Source organism: Coenobita brevimanus, chromosome 87 (assembly GCF_032717465.1).
Source record: "Coenobita brevimanus isolate Jiangsu-jjx chromosome 87, ASM3271746v2, whole genome shotgun sequence".
NCBI classification, from domain to species: Eukaryota; Metazoa; Arthropoda; class Malacostraca; order Decapoda; family Coenobitidae; genus Coenobita; species Coenobita brevimanus.
The window spans coordinates 4,470,943-4,497,828 of record NC_137040.1 but is presented as its reverse complement, the minus strand read 5'-3'; the positions used below and the strand labels follow the sequence as shown (position 1 = coordinate 4,497,828).

The 26,886-nt window shown below is 41.3% G+C and overlaps 1 protein-coding gene across 1 annotated transcript in view; it reads right to left on the bottom strand.

Moving 5' to 3' along the window:
- Window positions 1–26,544, bottom strand: part of LOC145411001 (ATP-binding cassette sub-family F member 2) — a 27,574-nt gene extending 1,030 nt beyond the window's left edge. Inside the window, exons 1-10 of the mRNA XM_080281060.1 lie at window positions 26,475–26,544; window positions 19,645–19,760; window positions 15,284–15,383; window positions 13,983–14,160; window positions 13,276–13,493; window positions 10,701–11,005; window positions 9,880–10,041; window positions 6,982–7,146; window positions 1,149–1,451; window positions 150–398 (exon numbers count right to left, since the gene is read on the bottom strand). Coding sequence (XP_080137186.1) covers window positions 150–398; window positions 1,149–1,451; window positions 6,982–7,146; window positions 9,880–10,041; window positions 10,701–11,005; window positions 13,276–13,493; window positions 13,983–14,160; window positions 15,284–15,383; window positions 19,645–19,749 — 1,785 coding nt within the window. The 5' untranslated portion in view covers window positions 19,750–19,760; window positions 26,475–26,544. The remainder of the gene's footprint in view (window positions 1–149; window positions 399–1,148; window positions 1,452–6,981; window positions 7,147–9,879; window positions 10,042–10,700; window positions 11,006–13,275; window positions 13,494–13,982; window positions 14,161–15,283; window positions 15,384–19,644; window positions 19,761–26,474) is intronic.
- Window positions 26,545–26,886: the final 342 nt, after the last annotated feature.

The following is a 26,886-nucleotide window of genomic DNA, read 5'->3' as shown; positions in this document are numbered from 1 at the left end:
TTAAACAGCTGCAAATACGCAACCACATGTGTGAGAGTTTCGCACTGCAAAGGCATACAGTGAATAAGGTTTGGCTACATCATATCTGAAAAACTCCACTTTTAAATGTTCTCTAACACCTACTACTGATGACAGTGAGAATTTCATACCTGAGATATGAGCCTGAAGTCGTGAGAAACTAGCACTAAGCCACCTTCAAAATCATTAATAGCTTCAGCCAGGGCATCAATTGTCTCCATGTCAAGATGATTGGTAGGTTCGTCAAGGAGGAGGAGGTGGGGAGCTTGATGGGCCAGCCATGCAAACACAACACGGCACCGCTGCCCATCACTCAGCTGCCGGATTGGGGACACCTGCTGCTTTCCTGTCAGCCCATACCGACCTATGATTTTCCTCACCTGAAAGTAAAATGCCGCTGGTTAACTCCTCCAGTCCAGTGAGGTATTTTTCATTTTAGTTAGGCCATCATCAGACTGAGCTTCGCTTAGCACTATAACAGCAAAAGGGTTAATGAAGACTATATTTAACTCACCCATTTTTAAGTGTCTAAGCTCTATATAAACATTTGGCAGTGGCAAAAAATAAATAAATATCGATGAATGAAAAGCATAAGGGATTAATAGGGTTAGTAAAAGACAACAGATTACAAATAATGCCTTCTAAATTCTTGACTCCATCTCACTAGAATACAATCCCAATGAAAATATGCTACATACTGTTAGTAAAACTGACACTATAACCTGACTCAGAGTTACATCTGCATTACAGATGTCAGCTTGCAACTCCAACAAAAATCCTTCTCATTCTTTCATGGATGAAAATCTGAGTAAAACAATGGATTTTGGTTTTCACAAGGAAATACTGTATGCAGGGATATAAGCCTAGCAACTTTTATGTTTTCATGCAATGCAAGGACATGAAGAGGGAAATTTGACATGGACCAAAGTCTTCCATCAATAATGAAAAATATCAATTGTCCAACTAAGCACACTTTACTGGTATACTTGGGACAGAACAATCAAGCTATAAATAAGTTTGTGATTCAACTGACTGCAGTTATTGAGATGTGAGAACAACGACTGCAGAATCAAAGAATCAAATGAAACTGAAAACCAAGAATATATTCATACATCAACTCAACATCATACCTCATCACGTTCTTTAAGCTCTGGGAATTGCTTCATCATGTAGTCTAGAGGGGAGGCATCCAAATCCAGCAACTCATGAAGGTGCTGGTGGTAGCGAGCAATTCTCAGATGAGTGTTCTTGCGGATCATGCCTGTGGTAGGGTTCAGGTCCCCATACAGAAGCTTAAGCAATGTTGACTTTCCAGCACCATTGGGCCCAACAAGGGCTAACCGAGTGTCCAAGTCAATCCCAAATTCAAGGTTCTTGTAGATCCAGGGGGTGTCCTCAGTATACTGGAAGCTCACATTCTGGACCATAATGACCTGAATATGATGAAGACACACTAAAAAAATCAAAATCATCATATATAAACTGTATTAGCATAACTACAGTTCAACTGTGACTGACCAAAGTAGAGATGCGGCCTGCAGTCCCAATGGAGACGAGACTGAATCATGGCTGGGACAGGGAAAAGTTCAAGGATTTAATCCCTAAAGTATGCAATTTGCTCAGCAGGTCTGTTCCTTCAGCTGCAAAACAGGGTCGATTTTTCGACTTTCACCAAGGTAAAAATTTTTCTTCCACATTTCAAGAGACTGAATTTACACACCTGAAATTGTATGTTTCAGCCTGATTGACCAAATATAGTTATCGCACAATTACCCATCAAAGATGCAAAAAAGTTACAAATCCCCCATGGGCAAAAATAGAAAATGTACAGAAAATGCATTATTTATGGTACATAATTATATATACATAACTAATGTCAATGTGAAGTGTTCCCTAGGCATGAACTGTCAGTGTGACATACACCCATAGCAACAAAACAAGCCAGGCGAAAAGTGGAGGTGGAGTGTGTATGGCTGGAGGATGGAGGGAGGGGGGAGGAGGGACAGGGAAGAAGGATTGCTATGCACACACCACTGTAGGGGGTATGTTGGGGTATGGTTGGTTGGGAGGGGACAATGTGGAGATGATGCAATGGGGCTAAGGGAGGTAAAGTGATGGTGGTGGTGGTGGTGGTGGTGGTGGGGGTCCTTCTCCCCCACCTTAGGGGACCAATCATGCCATACCACCCCAGACACTCTAGCTCTCATTGGTCTGATCCCATATACGTCACCAAAGGGGCAGAGTTACCCTCCCCCAGTTTTTTTTGTATCTTAATCGATTGTGCGGGATAGGCTGGCATGTCAAATTACACAAAGCACAATTGTGCGACACAGGTCTTTAGGGGTTAAATTTCATAAAAGCATACTTTCCTGATCTACCATAAGACACACCGACATATAAAAACCCCCTCCACTAATGTCAATACGCCAGTCCTGTATGAGACAATCCTAGCCTGTATTCAATAAAGATGGTGGGTTAATGCTGAAACATTGTTATGTGGAGGTTCATAGTACACAGGAGGACTGTTGGGCCTCAAGTAACAGGCTATTGAAGTGTATGCCCAAGTTTGGACACTTACAACATGTTACCCATAAGTTCAGGGAATTTGACCACAAAAGAAAAATTACTTGGCCTAACTCCTAGCTTCCACAGCCTCGTTCGAAGTAGCCCCCTTGGGAATGTATACAGAAATCCCAGTGATTTTTCCATGATCCCATGCATCCCTGGTAGTTCTCAGGTGTGACTGTTTTGTGCACCTCTTGCAATTCTGCCTTGATCTCCTCAATGTGCATCAAAACAATGCCCTTTCAGCTGGAATTTCATCTTGAGGAACAGGAAAAAGTGGCTGGGGGCAAGATCAGGCAAACAGAGGGCATGAAGAACAACTGTTATGTTTCTGGCAGCCAGCAACTGCTGGCTCAATTGGTAGAGAGGTGGCCAGTGGTCCTATCGGATCCAGGTTCAAATGCCCGCTGGGGCAGGGAACAGTTTAAGGATTTGAATTACATGTAAAGCAGACTTTACCGATCTACCAGAAGACCTGCCGACATGTCATAAAAATACCCCCGCTAACACCAATACACCAGTCCTGTATGAGACAGCCCTAGCATGTATTTAATATGGATGGTGGGTGTTAGTGCCAAAGTGATAACATGTAGAAATGTATGATATGTAGGAGGACTACTGGGCCTTGTGAGCAGGCTGTGAAGCCTATGCCCAGAGTTGAGCACATTAAAAAAAAAAAAAAAAAAAAAATGATGTGTGGGCAGGTGCATTGTCATGGTGGAGAACCCAGTCATTCTTCCACCTGAGGACTTCCACAGGTACATGGAATCTTGGAAACACTGCTCGGATTGCTGTATACTGTACACGCCCAAGGGGACTACTCTGAAAGAAATGGTAGAAACTAGGAGTTGGGTTTAGTAATTCTTCTCTGATGGTCAAAGTCCCTGGACTTTTGGGTAGCACCTCATAAAAAATGCTCAACTGAATAATTCTTTATAATAAGGATCTGCTAGATGGCATATGTACACATATTTTTCATATGGCTTAATGATCATCATCATTCTAACCTTACAGAGAGAGAGAGAGAGAGAGATTGAAGAGGGGAGGGAATGAACATGGAAACAGAAACAGGAAACACATAAAAGTTGTTGATTAATTTGTCTCTCTAGCCAAGCAGACCTAAAAACCACAGGCAAACAACTGCCCCTCCAGGGTTGATCCATATAGTGACCCGACGTTCCCCAGGGCTCTTGTTGACTGCCGATGGTTGTGAGCCATTTGACTCCTAAGGTTTCAGATTTACGAGCCAAATAAATTTTTAGTAGGCAAACTGACTACGAGCCAAATAAATTTTTAGTAGGCAAACTGACTACGAGCCAAATAAATTTTTAGTAGGCAAACTGACTACGAGCCAAAATATTTTACGAGCAATAAATATATATATTTATTATATTGTGTGATGATTAGAATTAATGAGGTTTTAAACATTCACAATGGCGACAAGGAAAGACTTAATAATCGATCACGATGTGCTTTTTTGTTCATTTAAGTGAGATTTACTTATTTTGTGGTTTACTAGGTTTTGAAATGGATGTATTTTCTCCTCGCCAAAAGGCGACTTGCATGTAAATTTTGTTCGATGAAGGGAAAAAATACTCGCATTTACGAGCTGTGGCTTGCCAAACAAGAGCCCTGTTCCCTTGTGGTAGACGGTGCCCAACTGTCACCTTGACAACGAGGCACAGGGAACTATGGAGGCTAGTTTCCACATGGATGCTGCATTCACATCTCTCAACTCAGTTAACTCCTAAAGACCGGAAATCACCCACCCTGACTATCCGCCCAGATGCATTTCCAGTCTGATTTTTCAACACTGACCATGGTAAATTTTGGTCTTATAGAGATGGACCATAAGGTGTTTACGGCATTCATGGATCTAGAAAAAGCATACGACAAAGTGGACAGAGAAGGATTGTGGAAAGTTTTGCGCATTTACGGTGTAGATGGTAAGCTGCTAGGTGCCGTCAAGAGTTTTCATGATGGTAGTGAAGCATGTGTAAGGGTTAATGGTCATCTAAATGAATGGTTCACAATCAGTGTGGGCATGTAACAAGGTTGTGTGATGTCCCCATGGTTGTTCAATATATATATGGATGGGGTGATGAGAGAAGTAAAACTCGAGTAATGGAGAAGGGGATGGCGTTAGCAATGAATGGTGATGGATGGAATATCTTAAATTTGTTGTACGCTGATGGTGCAGTACTACTTGCAAATACCGGACAATAACTTGGTAGATTAGTGCAGAGTTTGCTGATGTCTGTGAGCATCATGCCTTGAGAGTAAATGTAGAAAAGAGTAAAGTGATGGTTATTAAGAGAGAAGGTGACTCCCAGTGTGATATTACAGTGAATGGAGAGAGACTGGAATTAGTAAGCGAGCTGAAGTAAATGGGTACAGTGATAGAAGAGAGAGGAAAATGTGCAGAAGATGTGGAAAGTAGAGTGACACAAGGAAGAAAAGCAGCTTGTGCAATGATGGCCTTGATAAGAAACAAAGGCTTGAGTGCTGCAGCTGCACGACGCTTACAGGAAGAATGTTAGTGCCAACATTAACATATGGGTGTGAAACTACGGTGTGGCATGAAAATGAAGTCAAGAGTAAGAACAGTGGAGATGGGACTGATGAGGAATGTATGTGGAGTACAGAGAGTGGATAGGATACGAAATAATGTCATTCGTGAACGATGTGGAGTGAGGAAGTCTGTTGACACCAGAATCGAAGAGAATGTGCCGAGATGGTATGGTCATGTGGAGAGAATGGATAATAACAGAGTGGTGAAAAAGGCATATCTGAGGGAATCTGAAGGAGGGAGGAGGCGAGGTAGGCCAAGGAGAAGGTGGAGAGATATGGTGGATGAGTGTGTGAGGGACAGAGGTCTGGAAGTTGGTCAGGCCAGGGAACTGACAAGAGGTCGAGCTGGCTGGATGAATGTTGTGAGGAGAGGTGCATGATCAGGGATTGGGCACCCCTTTTAACGTGGCAGCGTCCAGATTGACTCTATCGGATACGTTTATGTGAAGCTACAGAACGAGGTGGATGTTTTGGGCGTATCAAACACAGCCAGGATTCCGGGGGTTTGAATGATGAGTGAATGGAAGTGTGGCCCATTGGACTGGGCAAATTTGGGCTGTCTGGACATTGCTACTCCTCACCCTGCCCTAGGGTGGGAAAGGAGGTCCAGATAATGATGATGATGCACAATCATAGATTCCAAGACCTTGAATTTACACACCCGAAAATGTATATTTCACTCTCATATGTCTAATGGTTATCGCACTATCAACTGTTAAAGATAAAAAAAAGTCACCCCTTGCATATGAGCGAATATAGGAAAATTTTGGAAAGAACACTCCTTTTGCCAAATAACCTTACAGAAATAATTAAAATCAACATGAATTATGTGCCTAGGCATGAAACAAGTTGAATATAAAAAAAAAAAGGCAAGATAAATATATATATTCATTGTATAACTCAATAAAATTTTACAAATAAACAATGTTTTAGGCTAATAACCTTGCACAAATAACTATAAACATAGTACATTATTACTAGGCAGAAAACAATGTCACTTGGTTAAGTTTAGAAGTAATAATAGCTGGGAAAATGGGGGAGAGGGGGGGGAGTCCTTCCCACCACCCAGCCGGGGGGCTGGATCATGCCAGACACCGCCAGATCTCTTAGTTTCCATTGACTAGGTACCATTTATGTTATCAAAGTGGCGGGGTTACAGCTCTCCAGCTTTTTGTAGTCAGTCTATGATTGTCAGTATTGGGACTTTATGTAGCAGGACCCGAAGCAGACGACCCTCAGACATCAGTCTTCAGGGGTTAACAAGGGCACCATAGTACGGTCTACATCACCCTGTTATTTGGCTATGTGGTTACCACCCAGTGTTGTTAATAGTTCACTGGGTTGCAGGAAACAATTGGGACTGTCACAAAGTGTAGTGCCACTTCACATGCAACGAAGAGTAATATGTACTGTAATATGACGGATGGGACACATAGGAAGAGAGGAGGGTAATGCACAGAAAAATAAAGACAAAGGAGAAGTAATATGACAGATGGGACACACAGGAAGAGAGGAAGGTAACGCACAGAAAAATAATGACAAAGGTGAAGGTAGAAGCAGGCAGCACTACAGGTGACTGGATGATGGTCACCACTATCTACCACCAACACATGGAAGTAAAAGCCATCAACAGTGACAAGTGAAATGTCACAAACCAATTCAATTATTATTTCAGTCTTTCACCTGACCCAATTATGATACACAATTGTAAATTGTCTTGCTAATTAGCACAAGCAAATACAGAGGAGTAATTTTCACCCCTTACAAAAATGTAATACAGTAGACAGTACTTATAAGAGAGGGGGAAAAAAATAAAAATGTAGTTACCGGGGGTGGAATTTTTCCACAATCTGGGAAATAAAATGTCAGTGACCTGTCCTTGGACACTTTCTCTGTGAGACCACCAGCAACCATCTTGGCAAGCGTCTTCTCCTTTGACTGAGCCTGACGTGCAAGCTTAGCAGAACCGTGACCAAATCTTGCAATGTAGTTCTGTCAAGAGACAAATATACATCTTACAAAAAATGCAGAGAGAAATGAATACATACCAAATGCATGTTGTATCGGTATGTACTGTCATGAGTAATGGATAGGAGATTCATTATGTGTTAACCCCTTCGTCTTATGGACATATCTCAATATTTGGCCAACACCAGAAGATATCATTAAAAAAGATAGATGCTAAATTAATAATAGTAACCTCAGTGACTTAGTAAATGCAAAGTGCATTAGGATTTTCATCAAGTGGTGATTGTTAGAATTACAGTAAATCTGCTTCACTAAACTAGCTTATGCAGGTAGTCTTTTCCATAAATAAGGTGAAACTGGTGGAGTGGGACACCTTCACATGGTAGTACCAATATACAGTAAGTGGGCAGCTCCACTGCTTAATTATGCAAATGTCCCTTAATGCCCATTCCATCCCTGCAAGGAGGATGGCTGGACCGCAAAAGGGCAACTTCAATCAGCAGTCAACCAGGTTCAAGTTCTGATGAACCTTGGGTCACTATTAAGGCCGGTTCACACAAGATAAACTGCGGCCATGAGAGCTCATCTCGAGGTACGCAAACTGCAAGAGCAAGAGCTGCACACCTACAGTAGTATGGGTGCGGTGGTCCATCTTTGTTTGGAAACACTGTTGCTGCTTTCCTGCCTCTGCAGTCCCTGTACGTGTGAACACCTTTCCAGAAGAAATGCTGAAATTGCCACCACAACTAGGGCCTCCACTAGCACCACCACTAGCCCCACCACATGCAGCACCCTTACCAGACTTGATCACACTTATTTTAGCTAAAATTCACACAATATCGCATTGCACACACAATTAGAATCACTTCTATACTCACAGCACTGCTTGAACACAGTTACCATGCACTAAGACAGCAATTTGTGTAATGTTGGTGATGCAATACGATACGTGGCGGGCGAGTGTGAGGGAGATCCTCACTCTGAGATGGCCAGTACGAGAAGAGCGATATGGGTGAGTGTGGGGTGAGTGATGGGTATGGGGCCTGCGCGAGCGTTTCTGCGCATCCTGGGAGGCGGGTGGGCTCAGCTGGCCATGGGAACGTGCGCGATTCAAAATTTCAGCCCATCGTTTGCAGGTGTGACATTGGAGGGCCCATCATTAAACCAGGGTTCACCCATCGTGTACGTATCAGGGCCTGGTGCAATTTGTACCCCCAGTGATAAGCCGACGTATCGCATCTAGGGGTATTGTATATTAGGGCATTATTGTAATCCAAATTATAGATGGTTTACTGTACTATCATGCTGCGACTCTTTTCCCATGCTCACTTCCCTATTTCTTATCACTGCTTTCAAAGAAACAGAAATATTTCTTCCCTGCTGTACCCTTTCAAACCCTTCGTCCTCCAAACTTCCATTCTTACTCGTCACACTTCACAAGTACTTAAATACACTCACATTTTCCATTTCTCATCATCCAACCTCATTGTACGTTCAGTAACTTAATTTTTCTCGAAGACCGTAACTTTACTTTTCCCCCAATTCACCTTTAAATTCCATTTCTTACACACCCCAAACTCTCACCAAGCCTTATAGTTCCCCTTCATCTTCACTTAACAATACAGTATCATCTGCAAACAGCAGTGCAGAAAGTTTCCAGACACTGCCCTTTCTCATTACAGCTGCTCCAACATCCACTGCCCTACCTTGTATCTCTTTTATAACCCCATACATATATATAAAGACTGAACAACCACGAGACATGACACATCCCTGTTTCAATCCAACATTCAGACAAAAATTCACTCAGTTCATCAGAAGGTAACTTTATAGAAAATATATAAATCTCTATCTATTATCCAGTCCTTTATTACTTCATTATGAGAGCACAGGCTTGGGATCAGGTTACTCAGCATTGACACTCACCAATGTAAGCACTAGGCAATAAACTCAAACCATCCCTCAAATGATTTGGCAAACCCTCATGGTTAACATCCAAAATATTAAATTGTTTCCTGAGGCACAGGAAACCACTTACCCTGCCACACCATGTGAAGTCACATGAAGGCTGCACCTGATGTACATCAGGCAGAGAGGCGGCTTGCAGTCCTAATGGACCCAGGATCGAATCCCGGCTGGGGCAGGGAACAGTTTAAGGATTTGAATTTCCTAAAAAGCAGACTTTCCTGATCTACCAGATGACTCGCCGACATGTCGTAAAAGTACCCCCGCTAATACCAGTACACCAGTCCTGTATGAGACAGCCCTAGCATGTATTCAATATGGACGGTGGGTGTTAGCGCCGAAGTGGTGACATGTGGAGGTGTAGGAGGACTACTGGGCCTTGGGATAAGCCCTCAAGAAATAGGCCCTGAGCCTTTGCCCGGAGTCGGACACGTAAAAAAAAGAGTGAAAGGTGGCCACCCACCCACATACAAAATCAAATGTTAACACTAACACCATTTTACTTTCTGGTATGGAAAAGCTGCCACTGGATCTTCTTAAGGATATGTTAGAATCTTTTTCCCTTCATATACTGTTAAAGAGCTACAAAGATGCTTGTAACAAGTGTTAACCAATAGGATTTTCACCTTCCTTCACTAAAGCAAAAACTGGGTTACTAGTCTTAAGTGCCTACTATATCCCTTCTTTATTTCCTGTAAGCAGAGGGAATATGTGGGTAGTGTTTTTCTATGGTAACCCCACAATGATACAATTCTACAAAAAGTATACTGTATTTATAAAGTTAAGTCTTACTTTCATGTGAGCAATCTGATCTTGCTCCCACTGATACTGTTTCATCTGATTCTCGAGCAGTTCCAGGCGAGTACGAACGAAGGCATCATAGTTGCCACCATAGTACTTGAGCTTTCTCTTGTCCATATGGATCACATTGGAGCACACACCATTCAAGAAGTCCTATGGAAAAAGAAAACAGCAGGTCAGCAGGCAACTACAGTCAACCCTTGATTTAATGGACCTCAGTGGACAGGATACTGGATGTAACAGACACTCTGAAGACAACTGGATATCCACTGGCTGTAACGAACAATGTCCGTTAAATGGGGCACAATGGATACATGTTTTTCCTACCCATTTTACTCCAACCATGCCTGAATCATCCTCTCCCCATCATGACTGCAGAGATGTAATAACACACTATACTGTAGTGATACTGTACTACTCAAGAAGATGTGAAAATCTACAAAAGGGCCAAATTATAGAACAAGTTTGTGTAAAATAGGTATAGTTTTTAATTGCAGTATTAGAATATGCTATTGAACTCATTTATTTGCAAGCATGTGCTTGAGATCCCACCCCAGAAGACCACAGGCTAAAATGGAGTATCAGTTTTATTGGATCATGCTTCCCCCCAGTCAGTCAGTTATAGTTAGGGTCTACCTGTACTTTCCTATTAAAACATTTCCAAACAAAACAATATGAAATTTAATACTAATACTTTAGTTTTCCACAAGGCTATAGAATTTCTTGATCAGTGTCTCAATTACAACTAACAGCAATTATACAATGACATTAACTAAAAGTTCAAGGACTGTACGATCCTTCTAACAACTTACCTGAGAATGAGAGATGATGACCAGGATACGCTTATACTTGGCAAGTTCACCCTCCAACCACACACAAGCATCCAAATCTAAATGGTTGGTTGGTTCATCAAGCAGTAATAAATGAGGCTTGACAAACAGGGCTCGAGCAAGGGAAATTCTCATTCTCCAGCCTCCTGAGAAGTCCCGACATTTCTTCTCCATCATAGCTGGAGTGAAACCCAAACCATGAAGAATAAAGGCTGCCTTTGCTTCAGCTGTATCAGCCCCAAGCTCATCTAGTCGATCATATACATCCATGAGTTGTTCCTGAGCTTCTGCAAATAAGAAAAGGATGCAATAAATATAAAGAACCTTACACAAAGAACATCCACTATTTATCTATTTACTTTTTTATTATCCTCATTCTGCTCCTACTTCCCACTTAAAGTAAGCTGGGAGGATCCAGGGCAATCTCTTGTGTTCATCCCTACATCAATACTGGAGTTACTGGACCATCTGATCAGATGGTGCCAAACCCATACCCCACAATCATGTCATTATGATTATCCCGGCCTATTTTCCCACCTAAAGACGGGTTAAGATACTACACACACACACAAAAAGAGAGAGAGAGAGAAAGACTCAACAGTATGCCTAATTATATGATCTACACACACTTTCACTTACCATTCACATCCCTGAACTCTTCATCTCACAGGCATATCCATCCACATTTATGCACATATTACCGTACCAAAGCTGCAGCCAGTCCAATAACTAAATCACATCATCATCCGGACCTCCTTTCCCACCCTAGGGCAGGGTGAGGAGTAGCAAAAGTCCAGACAGCCAAAGTTTCCCCAGTTCAATGGGCCCTTGAAAACCTGGCTCCATCAGATAAAAACATTGGTGTTAAACCCTTGTCAAAAACTCCTCTGTATAAAAATCATCTAGCTAGCTCAATCCACTAAGAGTTCCCTAGCCTCAATCACCATGACTCGCTTTTTCCCACATTCTATATTCACCTTGCCCTACCATGATTCCTTCCACCTTCAACCTCACCTTCACCTATCTATCTATACTCATTCCCTTTATAAGGCTACATCATCTAACCACATACAGTGCAATGACACATGATGGACATGAAAGAGTAAAAACAGAAAATTTCATGATGGTAAGATTAGCTACCTACAGTACTTTCTTAAGTTTCATGCTTTTTTGCACTCTAAATAACCCAGCTAAATTTAATCTGTTCAAATTTAATCTGGAGTGGACAGGCATATGAGAGAGAGGGGTGTGAGCTGCGTGCTGGGCAGTGAAATGGCGGAGGACAGGGCGACATGGAGGTGTTTTGTTTGTAGCCACCCCTTACGGGACTGAGGCATCTGGCAATGGATAGATAGATATAAAGACTTACGGAGAAAATTCATTCCAGTCCGGCTGATTTCCAAGTCTGTCTGATTTTTGCTTTATTTCCCCACTTTTGGTCTTACCTCTCTGTATTAAGGAAATCAAAAGTCAACTAACATAAAACATGCAAAGCGAGATAACAGTAAACTAAGACACTGCAAAATAAAAAAGACAGCACTTACGAGAGAGACAGAAATTATGCACTTGGGTGAATGGTGGAAGGTGGATGCTGTCATCACTTGCCATGACCCAAGATGCAGCAAGAGCAGTTTCCAAGCATGTGTGATTGTCTGAACATACCATATTCGTCTGTCTTAGTGTTCTTATTGTATTCTCAGAGATCCAGTTAGTTTGCTAATTGTACAGATGTATAATAAGCAAACTTACTCGATGTACATCAAAATTAAAAGACTAACTAGAGCTCCTGAGAGTATAATACAAACACCAGGAGAGAAGAATAAAATTCAATTGCACAAGCTTGGAAACTGCTCTTGCTGAATCTCAAGGTCATGGCAAGTGATGGAGAGCGTCAACCCACTATTCATCCGAGAGCATCATTCATGGAAGTGTTTATCTTATTCATCCGGCTGCATTTTAGCTTACTGTTATCTAACTTTAATCTCATCTTTTTCTGCCAAAATATATTTCATATGCTCCTTCCCAATTCTGTGCTTCTGTTTTTGTTTTTCTCCTCTGTTAATAGTTTCGGTGGCTCAGATGCGTCTCCCCCACCTCTGCCATTCTGCCTAACACCTCCAGGGTTCACATTAGACCATGTTATGGTCACAAAAAGTCTATCTAAACATCTGATCACTAAAAAACACATTCTACTGAACCACGTACTCCCGTGGTGCAGACCAGTAAGACTAGGCGTCAAATTGTGCGGCTCAAAATAGCAGCCTACAATTGAAGATCACCAAGCACGGCAAACATCCGCCACTTGAACTCATGAAGCTGAAACTAAAATGTGCTATGACTGATGATGTGCAGTGATTGTATGTACACGTTCTGGCAAAATTTTATCACATGAAACTTAAGCAACTACCAGTACTATATAAGGTTAAGAGGTTTACTGGAAGTGCCTGCTTGCTCCTCCTTTCAAACCCATTCCCTAGTTTATAACCAGAGTGGCCTCGCTGTAAGATTACGGTAAAACAAACTCAGATACAGTACATCACAAAACATTTGTCCTTACCATCATCTTCGCTGGTAGCCAATTCTTCAGCAAGAGCTTCTAAACGAATTCTTTCCTCATCTACCTCCATAACACACTGTAAGGCGGTTTTATCTGAAGCAGGCATTTCTCGAACCAAATGGAAGATATCTATATGATCTTGAATTGGTACTTCTCTATTGGCAAGTGCAGCTAATAAAGTAGATTTGCCACATCCATTGGTGCCAATTAGTCCATAGCTGAAATATATATACAATGCTTTACAAAAAAAATACAATTACCTAACATATTTGGCAATTATGTACCCTCCCTATAAAACAATTAACTCTAAGCCCTTGACCACCCCGTTTGGGATACATGGCGTCTGGCAATGAATGAATGAATGTACCAACCGTACTAGTTCACTACCAATTCCAAGAAAATCAACTACATATTGAGAAAATCTGGTTATCACTCACAAATCTATGCTTTCCAAGCTCATCTTATGGATATTTACTGAAGGTAAATAACAAATAAGACATTATGATTCTTTTTTTGCTGCAAATTCCACTATAAAGCATAAAAAAATTGCCTGTTTTGCATCCCAGTACTACCAATAAAGGTGATTTGTTTTTTCCCCAAGTTTACAAGATCAAGAAAAAGCTGTTATGTTATGAATAAATCTCTGACATATAAAGAAACTAAAATAAAAAATAAATAAATAAATGGGCACTGCACTCTTCACTCACCGTCTACCGCAGTTAAGTTCCAGTTTTGTGTCCTGAAGCATCTCTGAGCCATGGAAAGTGATAGAGAAGTTATCAATCTTAATATCCCGAGCACGTGGGTGGATGCCCAGGACACCAGTACAGGAACGAGCTTCACTAGCGATCTTCATGTCTTCCTCCAGTTTACGACACAAAATTTCTGTAACAGAAAAATATGCTCATTTTAATCTCTACATTCTGATGATGTACTGTATATTTAAGTGTACCTCTGTGTTTGAAATACGAGTTACAAACGCACATTCCCGATTATCATTTTCTCCTGGTACTCCATTACAACCCATTGTCATCCTCAAGACCAATGCCTACTCTTTCATTCATATCGCCCACTACGATCACTAGCTCCTACGCATTTCTCCCCCTGCTTCATCCACCTCATCTCAAAACCTGTCTTTCACTCATCATCACACGGTGAATGTGTTACAATCACAGCCACTTTCACCTTCTCAAACTACTTGACATACATACACCTTGAGCTGACACATTTGTAATCTCTCATTCCACTATGCCACGCTTCATTCATCAAAAAGGGAACTCCTTCCTTGCATCCTCCTCGCCCATTCATGCCCGACCTCACACAATTTACACCTTCCCACTCCTCCACTTCACACACTTTCATCTTTTTCACACACTGCCATCACAACATATCTCGCACTCTTGAACACATTCACCACTTCTACCGTCTTGCTCTCCTCATTCACACCTCTCACATTTCACACAGACATGCAAATCTGCCCCCTTCACTGTAAGTAGCCAACTTTACAGTAGGGGTAGTGTACTGAAAGGGTTACACAAAATTAACCTGACTGACATGGGCTAGTCCCACTTATATTTTACATGCTTCAATACTGGCTGAAAATTCAGTGTGCACATATGTGATGTAAACAATCATGGTCATGTGTTTGCATGTTATCCCGCTGCAACTACTCCACACAAAGGGCAAGTTCATTTTCCTCCCTGACAGATATCATTGAGAATCATTTATGGGTACACCCACACATTAAGGCTTTTGCAGCTTAGTAGTAGTAGTATGTGTGAGTTAATAAAGAAAACTTAGATGTAGATGAGGGAAAATAATATGCAAACATTTGTCCCTGGCTGTATCCATACAATAGTTTACAGTTTGGAGGATGTCAGGACTTGAATGCTGGAGAGAAGAACAAAAATTGACACAAAACGTAATGAACATGAACTGCAGTGACAAATCGAAGCCCACTGCATGCCATACATTTCACTAACAAAAACAAGCAGGGTACTGCACCAACCTTCTGCACTGAGGTTTTCTGTTCCATTAGCACTGCCATTCTGCATTGGTGTTGTCTCTCGAGAACCCTTGGCATTGTTTGAACTGCCTTTGTCTTTTGGCTGGAAAAGTAAACACTACTATCACAACTGCTACTGAAAGTAGACACTTTTTTATGACCACACAGAATTCATCCTTGTGCATGAATCATATGAAATCCTACAGTAAACATCACACAATTTAATCTACAGTTTCCATAAGTTATACTGAATGTGTAGTATAGCCATTCTAATCTGATATTCAACTATGGTACTACTAAAATATCCAGTAAAGCAAATTATCTATACAATAGGATACTGGCAATGAAGTATATTAATTACTTAACTCCAATGACATATTTAATATTTTAATAATGTACGGTAATGGGGTAATAAAAGAGGTACAAGGTAGGGTAGTGGATGTTGGAGTGGCCCTGGTGAGAGAGGATAGTGTTTGGAAACTCCCTGTACTGTTGTTTGCAGATGATATTGTGTTGTTGAGTGAAGACGAAGGGGAGCTGCAAGGCTTGGTGGATGAGTTTGAGACAGTGTGTAAGAAACGGAACCTAAAGGTGAATGTAGGGAAGAGTAAAGTGATGGTCTTTGAAAGAAGTGAAGTTAGTGAATGTACAGCGAGGTTGGATGGTGAGGAATTGGAAAATGTGAGTACGTTTAAGTATTTGGGTAGTGTGATGAGTAAGGATGGAGGTTTGGAGGGTGAAGTGCTTGAAAGCGTACAGCAGGGAAGAAAGGTTGCTGGTTCCTTGAAAGCAGTGATAAGAAACAGGGAAGTGAGCATGGAAGTGAAAAAGTTACTACATGACAGTATTGTGATACCAACTCTAACGTACGGAAGTGAAGCTTGGACATTGTTGGAAGGACACAAGTCAAGAGTGAGAGCAGTGGAAATGAGTTATTTAAGAGGAGCCTGTGGAGTCACGTGGAGAGACAGGCTGACGAATGAGGATATAAAGGAGCGTTGTGGTGTGGATGTGGATGTGATAGGAAGCATTATGAGGAACACACTGAGGTGGTTTAGCCATGTGGAGAGGATGGAGGGTGAAAGACTGACGAAGAGAGTGTATATGAGTGAGGTGGAGGGGGGAAGAGGGAGGGGGAGGCCGAGGATGAGATGGAGGGATGGGGTGGAGAGGTATATGAGAGAGGGGAGTGTGAGTTGGGAGCAGGGCAGTGAAATGGCGGGGGACAGGGTGACTTGGAGGCGATTTGTTTGTGGCCACCCCAAACGGGATTGAGGCGTCTGGCAATAGATAGATAGATAGATAGATAGAATAGATAGATAGATAATGTATGGTACTCATTGCTGTACAATACTTATATCTGGATGGAATCATAAAAGAGTTGTGGAATGGGGGATAAAAAGGGTAATGAATGGTGATGCGTGGAGTATCTCATATGTGATGTATGCAGATGATGCTGTGTTACTTTCCAATAGTGAACAAGCACTTGGAAGAACTGACATATGTGCAGTTTTGTGGATGTTCATGAGCATTGGACTTTGAAAGTAAATATGGATATGAGAGGGAAGTACTGGTTGCTAACAGCAAAGAGGACTCCTACTGTGATGGTGAATGGAAATAGATAAATTGGTGATGGAATTTATGTACCTGAGTTCTATGATAAGAGAAGAGGGATATATATATTTGGGGGGGGGCTGCACAAGGAAGAAACAGCGGATGGAACAGTTGCCCCAAGAAGTGATGGAGGAGTGTCAAATCGCTTTGGTCACCCTGCATTTCCATATAGTCCGTGAAAATTTAGTGAATATAAAGTGAAAATTCTGTGCCTTCATCACATCATACCAAAAAACATATAGTTTGTCATGTTAAAAATGAAGTAAAATGAATAACACAGGGCAATGATGTATTTGAAGTTAACGCTTAGATACATTTCCCAATTTGAATGAATGTGTATAGTATTACTCTGCACGTGATGTCCTGATGTATTTGCTTCCTAGGATTTCAAACACACATGCTCTAGTTTCAAAAACAGTTAAGGAAAACTCTTGCAACTGTACCACTCTACCCTATTTTTAAATGTAATGGCTATGATACGGCAACATGGAAACCACAGCAATGATATTATTCTTAGTAATGATACCCTACTTGCAGCAGCTGCATGACCATTCTGCCTTTCATTCCTTGTTTTCCCCTCGCTTACAAGGATTGTAACTAGCTACTTTACCCCTAATCAATGCTAAATTATTTTCAGTTGTATGCAGGTATGACAGATTTTACCCTTTTCTCTTACAGCAGGCAATAAAGAGGACCAAAACATGAGTTTATAAACTCTTGCAATGCAAAAGCACATACATTTGGCTCTATCTTTGAATCTGTAATATCTTTTCTTTTTAAATAAGCCGCTGTGCTGCTTAACCGAAAATGCTGATTTGGAATTTCAGAACTCAGTGACTTGTTTATGGGCCTCTGCATTTTATTACTCTTGCCAATCGTTTATGCTCTGAGGATACTAGGCTATGACAAGATGGTATTCTCTAAGGAGCTCCGACTCTACAAATTTTCGAGGATCACTCTTTGTATTTCATTCGCTGGTAGTTCTCTGGCTTGTTAAATCTTTCTTAATGGAAAATTGGCATGTATAATTATACATGTCTTTGAGTAAAAGTTGTCTCTTTGTGCTTGTTGATCAAACCATTTAAAAAAGCCTACTACCTAACACTGCTACCTGTCGTCATCCATGGAGAAAGCAGAAACAGAAATAAATTACTTCAAATTATCCCCTGGTGTTGTAAAGGAAATTTTTTCATAAATAATAATGACTCATTTAAAATGTTTATTGATGCTCTTTTCTATTCAGTATTATGCTACTAAATAATATTGCGTGTTACCATACTAGGTTTGAACACCGCGAATTATTACTGACTGATCCTGAGTGTTAGTTCTGAAATTTCAATTAGTTCCATTTAGGTTTTCCTACAATCGTAAGTAACGAACTGCTTCCTATGATTTTGAAATACACAGGTACTCTAGCATTTACTTTGTGTTTTCTGTAACAATTTTATATAACAGGTTTCATTTTGTTAACATATAAGGAAGAGTATGTGCATTGCTGCTGACGGATATCTTCTGGATACTCTGCCGTCACTTCTTAGGCCGACTGTACTATGATGGCCTTGATATGAAACAGAGGGATGTGTGTGGTGGCTGTAAGAGGGTCCCATGAAAGTTTTAGAGTATGCAATAGCATAGGCATCCAAGACTTCAGTCTGATATGAAAATGGAAAGAGCAGTGGAAAACAAGTAAAGTAAGTAAGTGTGTGTGTGTGTGTGTGTGTGTGTGTGTGTGTGTGTGTGTGTGTGTTTGTTTGTTTGTTTTAGACAAAGGACAGGATAAGGAATTATGTGCCTTATGAAAGATTTGGAATAATGAAGTCTGGACAGAGGTGAAGAGTGCATGCTGAGATTGTATGTTCATGGACAAAACAGGTATAAAATGAGTGAAGAAATGGGCACATCAGAGCAAGTCTGAAGGTAGGAGGAGGCACAGAAGAGCAAGAAGGGGGAGACGTGGAACACAAGCATGTGAGAAGCAAGGTATGGAAGTTTATGAGGCTTTTGAAATGAGATTAAACTGAGTTGGTGGGAAGAATTTGACAGAGTGTATACAGTAGCTAAGGGTCAGGAACCCACTTCTACCTTCTGACATGATAATCACTGAAATGACTAAATGATATGAAATGTGAAGTTGGTATGTGATGATGGTTATGTGTGAGGTGAGTCAGATTCCAGGGACTTGAACGGTGAGTAAATGAGTGTGGTCTATTAACCCCTCCCCCAACCTTTGTGTAAAAAAAAAAAAAAAAAAAAAAAAAAAATGATGATGATCTTGCTAACTTTAGACAACAGCCTGTATTTTTAATGACTTTAATCATCTTCCCGGCAGAGATGTGACTTGGGATATATCTAACCCCTCCAGTTAAAACAATACAGTATTTCTCACAGCAAATAAAATCATCCAGTTGTATTAACAATAATGCATATAATAAGTCACTCAAGAGAAAGAGTTAATGTATTATAATCCCACAAATTAATCCATTCACTCTCATGCCATTTTACTGGGTATTTTATTCTTACAACCCCAGATGGTTCCATTCCATTTAAGAGACTTTTGAACACGGAAAGTTAAACACTACTTTCAGTGATGCCTTCCTCACAAAATGTCACCTAAGATTAATAAAATCAACTGGATGTAACAAGAATAAACCAACAGAATATGTCAATCAAGGTTTACAACTGTTTCCTAAAGGTATTTTATAAAGATCAAAATTTCATGAACCACTGTAAGATATACAAAACAGACTTACCTCCTTATCTTTCTTGTTTTCTTTTTCGGCTCCCCTGCCAGCTTGTTTGGCCTTGGCTGCCTCTTTCTTTTTTTGGTCACGCTTCTTTTTAGCATCAGATGGCATTTTGGTATATTCTGGGAAAAAAAAAAAAAAATTGCAGTAATGGGAAAAAAAAAAAAAAGTCTTCAGTTTTGAGACTTAATACAAATCTGAGGAAGAACAAATAAAAAGATGCAACTCTTACAAGTACACTCCAGCCTGAAGTCACTAAGGTAAGGAAATTATATGGATTAATATAAAGAAATAAATGTTTACATGCTACCCATTATTTTTTCTTTTTATATGAAACTTATGTTTACCCGACAGTTTCTGATGTGGTTCACATGATTCTGATATAAATTTTGTACGAAATGAATACAGCAAAACCTCGCTATAGCGGACTTCAATAGACTAGAATTCGCTTTTATCAGACTCGAGGAGCTACCAGACTTAATTCTTACATATCGAAAAAAGTCCGATAAAGCCAGAAGCAGTCTGGACTGCCTGACCACTTCAGCTATGTTCACCACAATAAGGTAAATAATCATGTTTCTCAGTGTACAGTACAGGTGGGGGTGGTCACCATCCACTCACTCAAAGTAGTGCTGCTCTCGGGTGTCTGCCCTTTCCTCTCTTCCATCCTTCTTTCCTTCCATCCTCTTCTGTCTTTTTTTCCTTCATTCTTTCCTCGTCCTTCTGCCTATGGGAGACTTTACACTCCCTCTTTTGTCCTTCTTTCCTTCATTCTTTTCCTTCTGCCTGTGGGTGACTACACTAAGTGACAAGCCAAATGGTTTCCTGTACACAAGGAAACCATTTACTACACTGGGTGGTAATCATATAACCAAATTTTGGCACCTGGTAGTTTTGTGAGTAGTTACGGCACTCCAATTGGATTGAGCCGGTGCAGGTTTATATCCAAGGAGTGGCTGGAGTTTACTGCTCATGTAATACCACTTAGGGATGAGTGAGGCTGGTCACTCTCATCTTAAATGTCAGGACCAACTTGCCTAGCCCCGGGCTCCTGCTCCTCACGGGGTAACGTGGGATTGGATGATGGATGTACCATGATAGTGAAAACAGTTTAAACACCATTGGTGCGATCCAGACTAATGTCTGATACATCAGAAAAAGTGCGGAATAGCAGGAGGCAGTCCAGATGTCGCCTTTATCAGAATGGCTTGGGCACCAATTAGACTGTTCTAGTGAGGTTTTACTGTACTTTTGACTAGGTGACACTATCTATCCAATCTTGGTACCTGCAATAATAGTTACAGCACAACCCAGGCTCGTCTCAACACGAACTAAGTGGGCCCCATGAAATTAATGATTCAGCCTACCATCCTTCTTCCAGGAGGTTGGGCAAACTGAGGGACATCAGTGCACGCAGGCAGATACTCCATTTTGGTACATCAGCATCACAAGATGGTATCCTTAACCTTATTGGACAAAAGTACAGAATGGGTCCTCCAATTCTCATCCACTCTTAAGAAGATCATTAGGAGGCAGCATCTGCAGCCAGATTACTGGCAAGTTCTAAAATAATGCCCTCTACTCCAAAGGCATTCATGTAACAAATCAGACAAAAGTACTGAATGTTTTTGCTTGTATGGCCGGGCTATTATTTCTTGAGATCATTAGATGGCAGCATCAATGGTCAGATTACAGGCACGTTGTAAAATAAAACCCTCTATTCCAGAGGCATTTGTGTAACAAATCAGACAAAAGTTTTCATTTTTCGTTTTTACAGGCTCCAACATGCTTGCATGCATCGGCCTTGGTCACCTAATGGCGGTTCTCCAAGCTGCACGATCTATTGCAGCCTCCCTGTTCAGTCCCTTAACCCTGAGGTCACACTTAATGACCTCGTCCCATGTCTTTCTCGGTCTACCCCTCATAACCCCACCCCCTATATTAACACTTCTCACCTTCCTCACCCAATTATCATCCTCCATCCTCTCCACATGCCCAAACCATCTCAATCTACCTCTCCTCATCACAAAACCAATACACTTCAGTCCCATCCTACCTCTCAACTCTTCCATCATAAACCCAGCCCCCCCAGACCTAGCACGCAGGGACACACTACACATCCACCTAAGCATTGTCATTTCTGTACGTCTGAGCCTGCGAATATCCTCCTCCATTACTGCCCAGGTCTGACTATCATACAGCATTACACTCCTAACACATGCTGCATACAAAGACCCCTTAGCACGGAGGGAGAGTCCTCTTAATGTCAGAAGAGGCAAAAGCTCCCTGAACTTCTTCCAACCACTTCTTACCCAGCCCCACCTCCAGCACACAACATGTCTCCCAGATAACAAAATTCTTCCACACACTCAAGAGATTCACCAGCAAGTTCAATCCACCTGCTTTCCCCGACACGCCGTACACATAAGTCAGCATTATCTTGAAGTCTACTTCTGATACCACTACATCTCTTGTGCACCCATTTATCACAAACACCGCAAAAGATGGAATTACTTCCCACACCTTTGTGGCAAACTTCACATGGCCACTCTCCCTCATCTTTGACAGTACTGCCACCAACATTAGATATCAATTTTGTTTTATCTGCATTTACCCTTAAGCCCTTGTGCCCCATACCATCTCTCCACTTCCTAAACCTTTCCTCCGCCTCCCTTTCGTTCTCTGCAATCAATACCAAATCATCAGCATACAACATCTCTCACGGGAGACCGTTTCTGAAGTCACGTGAGAGGGCTTCAAGTTCCATGATAAACAACATGGGACTCAAAACTGACTCCCGATGCACACCAACGTTCACGGAAAACTCATCACTCAAATCTCCATTCACTCTTACCTGGGTGCGAGCACCCACATACATAGCCATGATCACCCTAACCAGCCACTCCTCCAGCCCAAGCTTTCTCATTGCCCACTTCACCACCTCTCTAGCGACTCTGTCTAAGGCCTTTTCCAAATCAACAGAAACAAAATACAGATCCTTTTTCTTACCATTATATTTTTCCTGAAGCTGTCCAACAATGCATATGGCATCAGTGGTCCCCCTGCCTGGCATAAAACCAAACTGCATCTCATTAAATTTCACTTTTTTTCAAATCATACCTTCCAAAACTCTCTCCATTACCTTCATTATCAGATCTAAAAGCTTTATACTGCTACAATTTCCTCTTTCCAGGGCATCACCCTTCCCTTTATACACATTTACAATTACAGTAGTGCACCAACTTTCGCTACAGCAGGATTCGCGGAATCCACTTTCGCGGCATGCACCAAATATTCCCTAACTTCCACTTTCGCTTGAAAAAAATCGATTTTCGCGCACAAATTTTGGGTTTGGGACAATATTTTGAATTTTAAATTTCCTGCACCACCCGCCCGCAACCCACCGCCATCTTGAATGACCTCATGTCAACACTCTGTCCACCCATTCCCGCCATTGTGTACGAGCGTGCTAGCTCCATTGTGTTGGATTCTCACGGTTCAATGGCCTCTACTATACCTGGTAGTGTGGGGAAAGGGCCTGGTGGTGTGGGGGGAGAGCTTGGTGGTGTGGGGGGAGGGCCGGGAGGCAGTGGTGGTGATAAAAAGTGGCCGGGACATTTAAAGTCGGGAGGAAAGGCCAAGGCTAAAAGAGAGTATCGTGTTGGAGTGAAGAAACGGCAGTATAATAATGAAATGTGGTATGTTTCTCCTCATATAATGTGTACTGTACAGTTTTTATTGTTTGTATCTCACAATGCAATGTACAATAGTGATTTGATGTACTGTATTGCAAGTGAAAATGAAAATCTGATGTTACTTTAGGATAACCGGGAACCAATTAGCCTTTTTGCCATAAAGACAATGCCCCAACTTTCGCTAATTCCACTTTTGCGCATTATTTTTGGACCCAATTAGGCGCGAAAATTGGTGCCCCACTGTACACTCTTCAGCCAATCATCTGGGACAACACACTCATAAATAATCATATTTATCAGGTCAGTGACTAAACTCACCACTATATCTCCTAAGGCCTTCAACATTTCGGCAGTCAACCCAGACACACCTGCTGTCTTCCCCACCTTCATCCTGCCTATTGTCTCACTCACAGTAGCAGTATCAATCCAAGGCCAAGGGCCAAACACTGGATCTGCTGGCTCCAAACCTTCCCTGTCCCAGTCAAGCTCCTCATTCAACAACCGGCTATAATGCTCTCTCCATGCATCTTTAATATTCTCACTGTTCAACACTACCCTTCCTTCATCATTCTTCACACACTGCTCACCTATAATATCCCGATTATCCTTCTTCATCTGATTTGTCACCTTAAATATCATATTTTCCCTTTCCCCATGATTCACATTATCAAGTAAAAGTCTCAGTGACTCAGACTTCACCCTGTATACCTCTCTTCTAGCCCTATGCTTGGCAGCCAAGTATTCCTCCTTGCTACCACCCTTCTTCCATTCCCGGAAAAGCCTTCTTTTCTCCTTAACTGCAGCTTCTACACCCTCATCCCACCACCAAGTTACTTTATGTCTTGGTGGTCCTCTTGTCCAACCACATTTACATCAGTAACTCTCAAGAGATTGTTCTCGAGGGTTCTGTACTGTTCATTAATGCCTCTGTCTACAGCTCCCTGTTCAGCCACCACTCTCCTCATCTTGGTATAGAAGGCATCCCTTACTACTTTGTTTTCCAGCTTCCATATTTTCCTCCTAGGTACATAAGTTCTATTTTTCATCACTCGTTCTTTAAGCACCATATCACAAATCAATAGTTTGTGCTGCTGCACATACTCCTCACTTCCTGTACCTTTAACGGTTGGTTTTTGCTTGTATGATGGAGCCTCTATTTCAGTGGCTTGGAAAATTTCTATATAACTGTGTTCAATCATGCTGAGCACTATTTACCACGATACTTTTGTACTTCATATTACAGTATTATAGATCCTGTCCACCCAATCTTTTCATGAATACATGCTTAGAAAGATGATAACTGTTTAACAGTCTATCTATCTATCTATTACTAGACACCCTCAATACAGTGCAGTATATAAATTCACTCACAGCACTACAAATCAACAGGTAGCCAGCTAACTTCCTCCAGATACCGTACATCATATTGACATTTCTGTATATGCACTTACCTTAAAAAAAAAAAAAAAAAAAAAAAAAGAGCGGGGGAGTGGGGAGGCAAGGAAGTTAGTGCACATAAAGGGTGCCTCTTCACTGTCCTACAGTCTGATGCTGGTCATATCTTGATATACAGACATTTATTTACACAGGCTAGTCACAACCTTTTCCAGTTGGCTATTCTACTTGCTGACTATCCTTGTCACAAAGTAACTTCCTCTTGGCTGTTTTGTGCCTGATCCTGACAAGCTTCAGGATGTGTCTCTTGGTCTCTCTCTTTCTCCCTCTCTCTGTGTCTTGAGGCAAACTGGAGGTATTGTCCTTCCTTTACTATGTCAAGGCCCTTAAATATCATGTATGCCTCCAGAATGTCTCTTCTTTTCCTTTGCTTTTCAAGAGTAGTCAACCCAAACTACAATGAATGAATAACAATAAAGTCTATCTATTGCCAGACGCCATAATCCCGTAAGGGGTGGCCATTTGACTCTGAGTTATTTGTTTTACAGGGAGGGGCACTAATCCTCCACCAACCCACTTGTTGACACGTAGGGAGCACGTATGGTTTGGTTATATGGTTACCACCCAGCGTTGTAAATGGTTTCTTGGCTTACAGGAAACCATTTGGCTTGTCACTCAATGTAAAGCCACCTGTAAAGGTAAGAAAAGCAATAAGAAGTGACAGGAAAGATGGGAGAAATAGGAAGAGAGGAGGACAGGCACAGAAAAACAATAAAGACCAACTAAGTATTTTTACAGTATTTTTTGTGGAGAAAATGTTGCACTATACCGGTGAATGAAGAAATAAATAATACTAAGTAAGGAAACAGTATGTTGGGTCTGGTTAGTACTTGGATGGGTGACCGCCTGGGAACACCAGATGCTGTTGGCATAACTCCCTATGTGTTAAGTGGGGTTGGTGGAGGATTAGTGCCCCTCCCTGTAAAACAATTAACTCTAAGCCCTTGACCACCCTGTTTGGGATACATGGCGTCTGGAAATGAATGAATGAAATGAATGAAGGAAACAGTTACCATATTGAATACAAAAACAATCTTATATAAACCAGTAAATATTTTTGCCCCTTAAAGCACATAATCTGGCTAGCTACCTAAATAAATATATAAATAAATAACAGCTGGAGTAAAAAACAAGTTGCGACTAAAGTACCGTTCAAAAAAATTACTATCCCCATCCAACTTCACCTGTGTGTGTGCCGTACAGCAGAATGGACAAACACTAGGTTCATTTTTTTTTTTTTCTACAGCAATATTGAAAATGTTCACCATGTCGGCCGAATATCAAGTATGTGTGTCACGATTTTCATATTTCCTAAAATGAACGTGTCACTAATGCATCCGCTGGTTTTAGGTGGCACAATGGTAGACTATGACGCAAGACCTTCACAAATAATATTGCTCTTACCATCCTTTTCTACAAAACCCAATCACTCATCCCAGTCGAGCGAAAGCTTTGAAATACCCAAACTCATGAAACCATAGCTACAAAATCCACGATGAGAAACAAATACAGCTAAATAAGGCACTGACATCAGCCAGACCGCTTAGCAACGCATGCCCTACTTCCTTACCACTAGTTTTTCACAACGAAAAAGGCCAATTCCCAAGTAACTATGACACTCTTAACATTCCAGAAGAACTATCGAACAACTTCTTGGGCTGGAAATACTTCCACTAACTTACTTACACAGAAATTTGGTCAAATCTGACAAAAGAGCCACCGCACGTGCAACGTTCTCTTCGGGATGACCACTTCCACCCTCGGCCGCCAGATGTCAGATTACCTTGAGGGGGCCCAGCACCAAGCATATTTATACTTTCTATCGAACTTCCTGTTGAAGTTTGAATTCCTTTTATAATACTTGCAATAAAGCAAGATATTAAAATCACGGATTAATTATGTACAATAATGAAAGGACTACAGAAATTGCAGTAAGAACTGTTACAGTTTTTGTTATACTATGCACAGTACGTGTTCTTCGGACTTGTATGAAGGCGGGAAATGCTCAGCTGTCAAAGAACTCTCTGGCCTTTATTCATTATTATCAGTGGAGCCCGAGGCTCTCTGAAACGTCTGCCATGTTTAAGTGATTTTAGAT